We start from the raw sequence: 12,638 nt of genomic DNA on the forward strand, positions 1-12,638 counted from the left end.
CTCCTGCTGCTGCCCCTTTCCTAGCTGTTCCTAGCACCCTGTGTCTCCAGCCAGGGTATCCCATGGGAACACCACCTCTCAGCCTGCAGTGGCCAAAGGCACTCAAGTGTCCCGCTGAGGGGGAGCACACTTAGCACCAAGCCCAGCAGCACCCCAAAGGCTGTCCCCCACCTGGTGGCACCCCCGGGGCTGTCAGCATGCTCATTCCCAGGACGGAGGGACATTCATGTCGAGCCAGGGGCTGCATTAAGGCTGGAAAAGCAGCTAGAGGCAAGAGAATCCTGACCGCTCTCACTCAGCCAGAGAAGGCTCTAGGAGTTCCCAGAATCTGTGCAAAAACAAAACTAAAGGGTTAAAGACCCCCGCGTGGACACCTCCCCCCACCCCAGCACTAATAAATACAGGTGCGCTTCATGCCCGCGCCCCAGCCCTGGGGTCTTGCTGGCGGCTCGGCTCTGGTTCTGGAGGCGGCTCCTGGGGGGACACAGGGGATGTGTGCTTCAGGGGGGCTTCTGCACCACTTCCTTGGGGTTCTTCTCAACAGACTGCACCAAGTGGGGTCCCAGGGGTGTTCCCCACAGGGTTCCAGGTGTCCCCTGTGGGCTGCTTCTACCACTGGTGCTAATCTGCAGCTATAAGTGGGAAGACAGGGTCAGGGAGTGCGCTGTCCACTGGCATCCCTCTGCCCCATCCCTCTGGGACCACAAGGCTGCTCTAGTAGCACCTGAACCCCCTGCCTGGGGATGATGTAGATCCCACATGATGGGGTTTTTCCTGTGGAGAGACCCCATAGGACTTGCCCACTATGTGTGCCAACTATCCCCAGGCTTGTGGGGGATGCAGCAAAACCTTCTCATTGCCATGGATGGCAGGCAGGGCTTCTCCATCCCGCCCCACCTTTTCCAGGAGCAGCTGCCCAGCGGGAGCAGGGCTGGCACCACTCACCATCCTCCTCCCAGCCCTCCGCCACGCCAGCCAGCTCGTAGTGCTTCTTGCGCAGCTCCCCCAGCTTCTGCCGCTCCTTCTGCAGCTGGTTCTCCAGCTCCAGCACCCGCACCTGGGGACATGGCCAGGACATGCCCACCCCAGCACAGAGCTGGGCCAAGCACTACCCTTTCACACCCGTTATGCCCCCAACATCAAGTCCAAAGACCACAGAGGTGCATCCCATGAGTGTTCCAATGATGAGTGGACCTGGGGAGGGGATGGAGCTCAGGTGGACACTGCTTGTGCAGACAAGTGAAGGCACAACAATCTGTGTGGGCATCCCAGGCAGGGGAATTCCCCAGAGCTGCCCCATGCCAGGTAGAGGTGGGTGCTGTGGGCAGTACACTGGGGGGCAGGGGTGGCCATGGGCTGCTATGTCACGATGGGAACAGCATCGGGGAAGGATTGAGGACAAAGAGCATGTGACTCCTGGGCAACCCATCTGTTGCCTTCACACCTTGGGCTTCGCCTTTGCTTGTGCTACCTGGGGGCAGCTGGGCATGGTGATTGCAAATTTGATGCCCCACCTCAGGCAGCCCAAGAGAGACTTGACTGGCTGTGTTTCTCAAAACATGGGAATCCCCTACCTGTGAGTCCATCTCCTGACGCTTGATCTGGGTGAGTGTCATGCTGGAGAAGTCCATGCTATCTGTGGAGAATGACACCACCAGCCCCCCTCAAGCTCTGCTCCCCCAGTCAGACTCCCCAGCAGCTCCCATGCTGCTGGCAGGGTCTGGTACCATGGGATATGCAGGGAGGGTGTGATGGGCAGCCATGGGCAGAGACCACAGGGGCACAGCCAACCAAGAGTGGCGAGTGCCAAGAGGAGAGGTTTTGGGGCAGGTTTGTGCTCCAAGCACTAGGACCAGAGAAAACAGCCTCAAGAGGAGGTTTAGGTTGGATAAAAAGGAAAATTTCTTCATGAAAAGGGCTGTTCAGCACTGGTAGAGGCTGCCCAGGGTATAGTGGAGTCACAATTCCTGGAGAGATTTAAAAACCATGTAGATGTGGCACTTGGGGACATGGTTAGTGGTGGGGGAACAGGTAAACTCAATTGTCTTAGAGAGCTTCTCCAACCTTAGTGATTGCATGACTCTAAGATCCCTGAAGCCCAACACTTACCTTTCTCCTCCACTTGAGACCTCCCAGCCTTGGTGGAGGCCACCACACTGGCCGTGGCCTGGTTGACACCCCGGGAGGCTTGCTGGAGCTTGCAGAGGTTGGCGCTGTCTTTGTCTGCCTTCACCTGGCAGGACGGTGAGGAGGGCGTCACACCCCGCCAGGCGAGCAGACCAGCCCCAGGATTTGGGGTGACCACATGGTGCCCCAGCTAGAGGCAAGAGAAGCCTGAACCATGGGAAGGGCAGCAGCCTTGCTCCTACCTTGGAGGCTGCCACCAGCTGAGCGGTGCTGGCCGCGATCTCGCGGGAACAGACCATCAGCTCCTCGAATGTCCCCTTGCCTTGCACTACCAGGTCAGCAGCATCACTGCGGGACAGCAAAGAGGAGCTGGAGCATCATCCTGCCACCCGTGTCCCGTCCCTGTGATGATGGCAGGACTCTGCCATCCTCTCCCTGCTCTGGTGACAGTGGCACTTACACCATGACAGTGGCACCCCAGCCCACTGCCTTGGAAGCAGAGATGAGACCCTCGGTCCAGCGTGAATTCTTGGCATAGAACTCCTTGGGGGATGCTGCACCCTGCCGTTGGTAAAGGCATAATTAGTTACTTATCACCCCCAAACCCCTGCTCTGGGGGGAAAAAGGAGGTCAGGGTGTCATTCAGGTTGTGTGTGGGAGGTGGGAACACTTGGGGGCTGTGGGGTCCCCTGTGTGGGACGGGAGATCAGGGATCACCACGACTCCCCGGGAACCATAACCAGGGTGAGCGCCCCTGGGGTCAGCAAGGAGCTCCTGGCAGCTGGTGGGGAAGTCCCAGCAGGACAACGGTTGGAGCAGCATGTCCCAACAAGTGCATGATGACCTCCGGCTGGACAAGCACCCCCTTGCCCCCACCCCTGTCCCAGCTCACCCGTCCGCTCTCCACGATCTCTCTCTGGAGATCCTTGGAGGCCAGGACCAGGACACGGATGGCCTGCATGAGGCCTGTGCAGGAGCCCAGAATCCTGTGAGACAAACACCACTGAGTGCCCTCTGTGGAGCAGCTGCCCTGCCTGCAGCATCTGTCCCCATCCTGCCTGCCTGGCTCTGTCCAGTGCTCTGATCATCACTCACCTCTCATTAACTTCCAGTTGGACCCCAGTGTCACCAGCCCGTGCCTTGCTCAGCATCTCCTGGTTGAGGGGATAGAGGCTGTACTGAGCCCAGTGTGTCTCCCTGGCCTCTCCAGTGGCCCCAGCAGGCCCCCAGCATCGTGCCTGTGGGCACCTCTCTGCTCGTGGTGACCCTCACCTCAATACGGGCAGATGCGACTTCGATGGCCGCGGCCGTCGCTGCCATCTCCTTGTCCACTAGGTCACCCAGCTCCTCCTGCTTGACGTCCAGACCTCTGGGACGCAGCTCCTGGGGACAAGATGGGATGAAAGAGACCATCCAGGAGCACCACAGTCCCTCTGGCGGTGCCTGCCATGGGGCCTGATCCCATCCCACTAGCCCTGCTGGGCCACCCACCTCCCCAATGGCGCCGATCTGGCCCAGGTAGGCTGTCACCAGGCTGCAGTCAGCACTTGCGACCTTCCCTGGGTCTTGCAGGGCGCTGAGGTAGCTCACAGTCTCACTGCCACACTGCTTGCACAGCTCCAGCAGACCTGCATAGGCAGCATGAGGGGCTGAAGGGGCCACATGTTGGGGGAAGATGTCTGGTTCCTACCCTAGACAGCATCCTGGCTGTGCTGGCCTCTGCCTGCCCTGGTTTCTGCCCACTTCAGCACCCTACTTGCCCCAGCATCCTGCCCACCTTATGCCAGCATCCTGCCATGACCCCTGCTCACCCCAGCCCCTGCTCACCCCAGTGTCCTCTTTGCCCTGGCGCCTTCCCACCTTGACATCTGCTCACCCCAGCCCCTGCTCACACTGATCTCCTGCCCATCTTGGTCCCTGCCCACTGAGTCCCCTGCCCACCCCAGCCCTTGCCCACCCTGACCCCTACCCACCCACCATGTTCACCCCGATCCCCTGCCCATTCTGACCCCTGCTCAGGGGTCATCATCCCCAACCCCTGGCCTGGGGCAGCACTCACGGTCAGCAGGCTCCACAGGGGCCACATGGGAGGTCGCACTGCCCTGCAGGAGGGTGTTGCTGACCAGGTGGGCGAAGAGTGCCAGGTGGGGCAGCAGGGAGCCCACGGCTGCGGCAGGACAGTGGGCACAGGCCTCAGCGCCCATTGCGCTGGCCACCCGCCCCGTGTGGCAGGGCTGTCCCCGTGCCCGGGGCTGCCACCTCTCACCTGCGCCATCCAAAAGGTACTTGCTGTGTGCATCCCTCAGCCGCTCTGCGCACTCGGAGGCTGCCAGCGTCTGGGACAGGAGGCAATCTGCAGGCAGACAGGAGGCAGGGCTCAGCTGGGACCACAGGGAGCAGGCAGCCTGTGATACCACCAATTTGGGAGCAGCAGGGGCATCACCTGCTGAGCCGGTGCAGCTGATATGAGCAGGATCCTCCATGCGAGCCAGGGCATCCTGCACCATGCACTCGGCCTGGCGTGCGGTGCTCTGCAGCAGGGACAGCCGCTCCTCGGCCAGGCGCTGCTGCAGCACCCGCTCCATGCTCTCCTGCTGGGCCAGAGCCGAGCTCAGAGCCCTTGCTGGGCCACCGGGCACTCCCTGCACCTGGCCCACCCAAACCCCCCTGGTCTGGCCAGAAGGGATTGGCAGGACCCTTGTGGTACCTTGTCTCTCAGCTGGGTCTGCAGCATCTCCAGCTCTGTCCTGCTGCTCTCCTGCTCGTGGGTGAGCGTGTCCCGCAGCTGCTGCAGCTCAGCCTGCAGAGCTGCCATCTTGTCCCTGTGCTGCTCTGCTGCTTGGCTCAGCCTGTCCCTCTCCTGCTCCAGGCTGGCAATCCGAGTGTTCTGCTCTGCTCCTGCCTGGTGGGGCATGAAACAGCAGTTAGGGCTGTGCTGAGGATGAACCCTCCAGTTTGGGGACCCATTCTTCATCCAGGCTTGGGCCACCCCAACTGTCCCTGCTGGGTGCAACATGGCCTGCACAAGCACAGCTCCCTACACTAAGCAGCACTGATGATCTTATCTGGTGAAAACCGAGGCTCCTGGGAAGCTTTTTCACTTTTATCAGTGAAAATGCATTTTTATCACAACTGTCACCATCCTGATGGAGGAGTGGATGCAGGGTGCTGCCTCTGCCCCATCCCCATCCTGCTGCCGAGTCTGCCCACCTCATAGTTGGGTGACTGCAATTTCCTGCCAGCTTCTGCCTCCTACAAGCCCAGGCACCCCTGCTGTCTTCCACAGCTCTGTGGGCATGGGTTACCCTCTGGCACATCTTGCAGCGTGATGCTACACTGCTACCTGGACTTACAGCAGAGACAGAGCTGCTGACTGATCCTGTTTTTCCAGGCATTTTTATTCCATGATCCCTGCTGCTGGAGCCCATTACTCCACATACTACCACACTCCGAAGCGTGAAACTCCCCTATGTGACATCAAACCTGCTCAGATGTGGCAAAGATGATGACAGGGAGCTAGTTTTCAGGCCAGTGGTGGGTATCACCTCTCAAATGGTAAAGGCCTAGGTACCCAGCCCAGAAGGGTGCTCTCACCTGTGTGCTGGACTCCAGCGTGCCCTGGAGGACCTGCAACTCTTGTCTGCTGGCTGCCAGCTCTCGCTTCAGTGTCTCCAGCACCTCCGCCTGCTCCTGAGACTGCAGCAAGGGGAGAGGTTGGCGGCACTGGTGCCCCATGGGGAGCCCCTGCTCATCCCTGGTGTGTCCCCCACCATCCCTACTCACCTTCCTCTGTGCCTGCTCGCTCACTCGCTGGAAGGAGTCCTCCAGCTCCTTCTTCTCCCGCTCCACATCCCCCTGGGCCTGCCGGGCCACTGTAATCTGCTTGGTAACCTCCGCATTCTGGCAACATCAGAGAATGAGCTGAGCAGCCGCCGGTATCAGAGGGCACGGCTGGGAGAGGGGATGCTGGGGGGCGGTTTGGGGAGCCCACCTTGCGCAGCAGGTCAGCGTGGTTCTGCACCAGCTCGCTGTACTTCTCCTTCAGTTTGCTGTACCGCTGCTCGTTGGCCTGTGCCCGTCCTGCCATGCACACAGGGACACAGAGCTGAGCACCTGAGACCCCCCTTGCCCGGGGCTCAGCCCCACCCCACGCCAGTGCTGGCACTCCCTGCTCACTCTCAATTTCCGTCAGGCTCCGCTGAGCCTTCTCTGTGTCCTCCCGCTGCTTCTTCAGCTCCTCCAGCTCTGCACGCAGGAACTCACTCTCGTCCTGTGCCTGCTGCTTCAGGTGCTGCTGCTCGGCCAGCTCAGCCTCCAACTCGCTGGCACGGCCACGCAGCTGCACTGCACCCCGTGCGCTCTGCGGGGCGGGTGGCGGCTGATGGTGCTGTTCAGTGCTTGCCAGGACTATTCAATGCCCACTGGTACCATCCAATGCCCACCAGTGCTGGCCAGCAGCCCCCCCCATGGGTATCACCCTGCCGGCCCCCAAGTGCAACTGGGCAAAGCACAAGGATGCTAGGCAGCGGGCCTGAGCCCACCCCCCCGACAGGGATGCAGCCCCCTGGCACACCTGGGGACCCCCTGTACAGGGGAAGCCACTGGGAAGAGGGCAGGACAGAGATCTGGTCACTGTCTTATTCACGCACCTCAGCCTTGAAGTTCTCCAGCTCCTCCTTCAGGGCTGTGATCTCCCCATAAAGCTGCTCAATTAGCCGGTCCCTAGGAAGGAGAGACATGGGATACACTCTCAGTGCCTCGGGGACACAGCCTGGGAGGGGAGGTGTCCCCTGTGTCACCATGGCTGCGATGCCATCCCAGACAGGGAGCTCCTGGTACCATCTTGGCCATTCTGCAGCATCGCCAGGATTGCTTACTTGTCATCCTTGTTCATCCCATTCTGGCTGTTAAAGTTGAAGGGGTCACAGCTGAAGGAGCTGCCAAAGATGTCATCAAACTTGTTGTCAAACAGACTCTGTGGGAAAAGCAGGACAGACCTAGAGTGACCCCACTACCACGTGGGAGTCCTTGTCCCTCTATGTCCCCAGTGTCACTGCCAAGCCAGCCTACGAGCTGCCTGGACACCGGGGCTGGTTCCCCCTGCTTCCAGGACACCGAATGTGACAAACTTGATGAACATGGGCCATCTGTGGTCCATCCCCACTTAACTGCTGGAGAGAGAAGATCCCCAAAGCCATGTCACTGCATGCTCCTTCCTATCCCCACTCAATGCCTGAGGACAACCCTTGGTGGAGAGGAGGGTGAAGACCTAAAGGTCTCCATGGCAATGCTTGAAGACAAATCTCTCCTTTCTCACTGGAGGGCACCACACCACTGAGCAGCACTGGGAGAATTCAGGCTAGCTCAGCCCCAGCAGCACCCAGACAGGACATTCAGCATCCAGATGGGATAAGCAGCACCCAGATGGGACATCCAGCACCCAGACAGTCGCCCAGCACCAACCTATCTCTCTCTAGTGACACTCCCCAGCTCCCAAGGCCATCCCCACTGTCTCAGCCCTCACTGCTGCATGGATTTAGAGAAACACCCCCGGCTCAGAGGCAGAGAGCCCCCACCATCCTCACCTGCGAGGCTGCGTCCATCTCCACCAGGTCTGTGATGGGCTCGCTGTCCGGCGAGGACGCCTCGGCGGGGATCACCACCACAGGGCTGATGTGCTCTGACAGTGCAGAGGCACGCAGGAAATTGGGAGGGTTCTGGGGAGGGAGTGGAGCAGGGCTAAGGTAGAAAGACTGGCACTGCTGCTGGACTGAAGGCACAGTTGGTTAAAATCCTGCCCTGGAGCCCAGCTGGCCATGCCTTGACTCATGAGAATGGAGCCAGGACCCACAGGGATAGAGTCAGGGTGTGGAGGAATAGAATCAGAACTCATAAGGATGGAACCAGGACCCACAGGGATGGAAGCAGGACCCGCAGAGTTGGATCTCAGCAAGGGCAATGGATCAGTGAGAGAGGGGATCCCAGCTTCCAGTCAGAGGGCAGCTACATCCAGTTGGATGCCAGCCAGTGAGGGATAAAAGAATCCTCAAGGCCCAGGAGCCCCACACTGCCACCAGACCTAAGAAGCTGGGAAAGGCAGCAAAAGGCTTTTCTGGGCCTTTTGCCAGTGCCCCCAGTGCTGCCCCTGGGCACAGGGAACATGGGGACTGCAGGGTCTCACCTCTGGCAGCTGCGGGATCTGAATCAGCCGCTTGAAGTACTGCAGGTTGCTGGAGCGGTAGAAAAGGTCCTTGAGCCTGCAAGGAGCAGGGAATGGTTAGAGATGGTTCTTGTTCAACCTGGACAACCTCTTGCCTGGCTCCGGGGGGGTCACCCAGCCACTGTAGTGCTCTAGAAGGGAATGTGATTTGTGCTGCCACCAAACTCAGGGCAGGTCCTGGAAGTCCTCCTGCTGTTGGAGGTTTATCTCATAAATCCCAGGCCTGATGGGCAGGGAGAAGGACCAGGAACTTGAGCGACCTGGTCTAGTGGAATGTGTCCCTGCCCATGGCAGGGGGTAGTACCTGATGACCTACAAAAGTGCCTTCCAACCTAAACCACTTCCTACCTACTCGAAGTTATCAGGAGCAAGGGGGCTTCTTGCCTGGAGCCAACACCCTCACCTTCAGTTCTTGCAGGAGCACCCTCCCCAGAAGCAGGGTACCTCCCTCCAGTTTTGGGGAGGAGGGACAGTGGCCAGCCACACCACTCTTAGCTCCCACCTCTCCCAGTCACCTGAGCATCCCAGTCAGGATCTTGGCACTGTTGATCCCTGTCCCAAGGTTAGTCTCTGTGTGGTCAGAGCATAGTCAGCACTGCTATCTGCTCTTTGAGTTTGTGACCTTGAATCAAGCTGTCTCTCAGCACAATGATATCCTCCCCTGGCACCATGACATCCCCTCCCTGCTCTTGGTGGCCAATTTTTGTTTTGGTTACTCTAAATAATCATGTACCAGAGACCACAGCAAGTCCCTGCTCACCCATTTTTGATCTCAGTGCCTTGGGAGCACTCCCAGAGCACCAATGCTCTGGGTCTGGGCACCTACTTTCGGAACTGCTCCAGGAAGCGATCCCGGTGGCCCTGCAGTGTATCTGCTGGCAGACCTAGAAGAAGCAGAAAGCAGAAATGTCAGCGGGTGTCTTCATGGATCAGGGAACAACCCATCAGCACAGCCACATGGAGACAGCTCTTTCCCAGAGATGGCCACCCTCCTTTGGGGGTCCGACTACTGCACACAGTGTCCTGCTGCAGGAGGGGACCACACCCCACACTCCTCAGGGCAGAGAGAAGTGTGGGCTGGTGGCTGCCACAATTCCAGATCCTGAAGGATATGGCTTTTGCCATGGTGACTCCCTTCACCCCCCAAAAGAGGTGGGGGAAGAGGTGGTAGTAAACAGCCCAGGCTGAGCAGAGTGGGGGACCCAGTGCCTCCCTGTGTGTCCCCCCCATCAAAGGCAGTGGTGCTGGGGACACTCACAGGAGTGGAGCTTGAAGAGCAGCTTGACAGTGTAGTCATAGAGGTGGCTGCAGTCCAGGATCACCTGGATGAGCGGGGCCAGACGGCACTGCCCTGCTGCTGTCACTGACACTGAGCGAGACATGTCCAGAGAGCTGAACACTGCAGGGAAGGAGTGCAGCATCAGATCCAGCAGCAGCAGCACCCCAGGGTGCCACACTGTGTCTGCCAAATCCACAGATGTCATCCAGAACAAGACACCCACTGGCCCTTAGGGACACAGCCTGCCGCCCTGCAGTTTGTGAGCTCAGTGGGAGGCAAAATTCCCACCCAGGTCTCCCACCCAGGCCTGGGAACACTCCAGCCTGGCACCATAGGCCTCCAACCAGGACTGAGCCCCAGCCATGTCCCTGGGCAGAGCTGACACGTGAGCCTGTGCTCTGCCTGTCACTGTTGTCCCACTGGCCACTGGAGTGTGCTGGATGTGCCAGATGGAAGATGCTCCAAAACCAGCTTGGAGCAGCTGAAGACCATCTCATTCCAACACCTTCCACTAGACCAGGGTGCTCTAAACTCTATCCAATCCAGCCTTGAACTCTTCCAGGGATAGGGCAGCCATAGCTTCCCCGGACAACCTGTGCCAGGGTCTCGCCATCCTCACAGCCAAGAATTTCTTCCCAATTTCCCACCTAACCCTGCCCTCTGTCAGTGGGAAGCCATTCCCCCTTGTCCTGTCACTCCATCCCTTGTCTGAAGTCCCTTTGCAGTGCTCTTGGAGCCCCTTTAGGCACTGGAAGAAGCTCTAAGGTCTGCCTGGACCCTTCTGTTCTCCAGCTGGACACCCCCAGCTCTCCCAGCCTGTCTCCAGAGCAGAAGGGCTCCAGCCCTCAGAGCATCTCAGTGGCCTCCTCTGGACTTGCTCCAGTAGCTCCATGTCCTTCCTGTGCTGGGACACCAGGGCTGGAGGCAGCTCTGCAGGTGGGATGTTACTTAAGTGGGGCAGAGGGGCAGAATCGCACCCTCACCTGCTGCCCATGCTGGGGGATCAGCCCAGGGCATGGGGGGTCTTGGAGCACACATGGCTGGGGCATGTTGAACTCCTCATCCTCCAGCACCCCCACGTCCTTCCCAGCAGGGCTGCTCTCCATCCCTCCATCCTTCAGCCTGGATTGATACCAGGGGTTGCCCTGACCCAGGTGCAGCACCTTCCACTTTGCCTTTAACCATAATTCAGGTGAAGTGCCCGTAGAAGAGCTGAGCTGTGATGGCCTCAGCCATCATCCCCGGCCAGAGCCTCATCCAGCTCGGATCAGCCCCACCAAGGGGCTGGACTCCAGCAGATCTCTCACTCCACCATGTCTCAGAGTAATGGAGGCCTTTACCTGTCTGGAAGAGGTTCAGCTCACACTCCAGGTAGTCAAACATCTCCACCGTCAGCTGAAAACTAGGAAACAGGGTTGAGGATGGTTGGGGACTGTCTCCAAGGACACCCATGAGGAAGGGTCCTGTCCCTGCTTGGTCATGCTGCTGGTGGGGTTGGGCAGATCGTGCCACCCACCTGCACCCACTCCCTCCCAGACCTTGCCCTGTCCTGCACTCACAAGTTATTGACATCATTCTCCCCAGCCTCATCAAGCTGCCGGTCAGACATCTGCAGATTTCCAGGGAATCGGGGATTCTGTAGGGAAAACAGAGTCAGGAAAGGGTTCCAGAAAATCTCCTGGTCTGGCCACAGCTCTGGGAGCACCAGGGCTGTGATCCTGCAGCCTCAAAGTCAGCTCGTGGATGAGCCAGGGGAGAGATGTGGGGGAAAAGGGAGGCAGCACAGGGTCTCTGAACCCTGGGTGACCACAGCATCCCTAACCCACAGCATCTGTTCTCTTCCCAGCAAGAAAAGCTGATTCTCCCTGGGCTGAGAAACCTGCCTAGCAGGGAGCAGATAGCGCTGCCAGCAGAGAACTGGACAGGATGGAGTGATATCTGCCCCAGAGGGTACCTGCCCTGGCCTTTTGGGGAAGGTCACATCACACTTCCAAAACAGGGTGATGGGCACAGAAAACACCTCTTTCCAGCAGTTTTCCATCTAGGATAGCTGAGGGAGAATGGAGTGTGTGTCTCCTACTACTTGTAATCCACCAACTCCCAGCCCAGCCCAAGGAGCCCTGGGCCACCAGGAATCCTGCCACCCCTGAAGCATTGGTCCTTGGGCCATTTTTGATGGCCACTGGCAGATTTGGGAATATTTCATGGAGGCAGCAGGATATCAATGCTAGTACCTTGCTGTCACCCCAGTGCCCACCCCTTGCTACAGCCTTGGGGACAGGGAGGCTTACCTTGATGTGAAATTCCATCTTGGTTCTCAGCAGTTTGAGGTAGATGCTGCAGAGCTGACCGTAGCCCTCGCTCAGGTGGCCCTGTGGAGACCCCAAAAAGCTGCTGAGATCCAGGGCAGGCTGTGAAAAAGCCTTCTGCTGCAGAATGACTGACCCCTCCCTTATCTCCCCAAAATCACAGCCAAACCCCCCTCACTAGCACCTGGATCCAGACTGGCTGAACTGAAGGGATTTGGTCAGACCTTCTCATCACCTTCTCTGCATGTTTCAATGCTTCATTTCACTGTCAGAGCCGAGTTTTTTTTGGGTTTTGCCATAAAACAGGAAGGAGGCATTTGATTTTGGTGGAAGGGAACACAGAATGCAACTGAAACCCAGCCCAGGTAGGTGATAGCCACAGGTCAGCCATGGCTGTGCTCTGCTTCCTGGGAGAGGGAATCCCCCAAGCGAACACCCCCCCAGCCTGGCCACGGCACCCCCAGGGTCTCCCCACCATGGCTGGCAGGGTTGGTCACCTACCCACATCCTGCTCATGTCACTCAGCTCATTCTTGTATCGCACAGAGTCTTTCAGGACCTGGGGGAATGATGCTGACAGTCAGCAGGCAGAGCACCAGGACACAGTGTTCCATCCTTGGAACCAGGAACTGGGTGATAAATGGGATGTCTTGATGCATTCCCAACCCTTTATTGCCACCACCAGCCCCGGGTGCCTCCAGCTC

General features: G+C 58.8%; 1 protein-coding gene across 2 annotated transcripts in view; it reads right to left on the reverse strand.

The window, feature by feature from the left end:
* Positions 1-422: 422 nt before the first annotated feature.
* Positions 423-12,638, reverse strand: part of HIP1 (huntingtin interacting protein 1) — a 42,425-nt gene continuing 30,209 nt past the window's right edge. For both annotated transcript variants that reach the window (XM_054287337.1, XM_054287338.1), the window contains exons 4-31: positions 12,437-12,493; positions 11,918-11,998; positions 11,186-11,262; positions 10,967-11,028; positions 9,606-9,746; positions 9,174-9,231; positions 8,309-8,384; positions 7,713-7,844; positions 7,005-7,102; positions 6,777-6,849; positions 6,304-6,487; positions 6,119-6,207; positions 5,911-6,027; positions 5,722-5,823; positions 4,835-5,029; positions 4,571-4,718; positions 4,394-4,480; positions 4,187-4,294; positions 3,619-3,755; positions 3,400-3,510; positions 3,223-3,281; positions 3,020-3,113; positions 2,588-2,688; positions 2,370-2,475; positions 2,110-2,233; positions 1,575-1,636; positions 946-1,057; positions 423-632 (exon numbers count right to left, since the gene is read on the reverse strand). In XM_054287337.1, coding sequence (XP_054143312.1) covers positions 622-632; positions 946-1,057; positions 1,575-1,636; positions 2,110-2,233; positions 2,370-2,475; positions 2,588-2,688; positions 3,020-3,113; positions 3,223-3,281; positions 3,400-3,510; positions 3,619-3,755; positions 4,187-4,294; positions 4,394-4,480; positions 4,571-4,718; positions 4,835-5,029; positions 5,722-5,823; positions 5,911-6,027; positions 6,119-6,207; positions 6,304-6,487; positions 6,777-6,849; positions 7,005-7,102; positions 7,713-7,844; positions 8,309-8,384; positions 9,174-9,231; positions 9,606-9,746; positions 10,967-11,028; positions 11,186-11,262; positions 11,918-11,998; positions 12,437-12,493 — 2,802 coding nt within the window. In that variant the 3' untranslated portion in view covers positions 423-621. The remainder of the gene's footprint in view (positions 633-945; positions 1,058-1,574; positions 1,637-2,109; positions 2,234-2,369; positions 2,476-2,587; positions 2,689-3,019; positions 3,114-3,222; positions 3,282-3,399; positions 3,511-3,618; positions 3,756-4,186; positions 4,295-4,393; positions 4,481-4,570; positions 4,719-4,834; positions 5,030-5,721; positions 5,824-5,910; positions 6,028-6,118; positions 6,208-6,303; positions 6,488-6,776; positions 6,850-7,004; positions 7,103-7,712; positions 7,845-8,308; positions 8,385-9,173; positions 9,232-9,605; positions 9,747-10,966; positions 11,029-11,185; positions 11,263-11,917; positions 11,999-12,436; positions 12,494-12,638) is intronic.

This window comes from Melozone crissalis, unplaced genomic scaffold (assembly GCF_028551555.1).
Source record: "Melozone crissalis strain CALT ecotype California unplaced genomic scaffold, PUWL_Pcris_2 ptg000057l_1, whole genome shotgun sequence".
Taxonomy (NCBI): domain Eukaryota; kingdom Metazoa; phylum Chordata; class Aves; order Passeriformes; family Passerellidae; genus Melozone; species Melozone crissalis.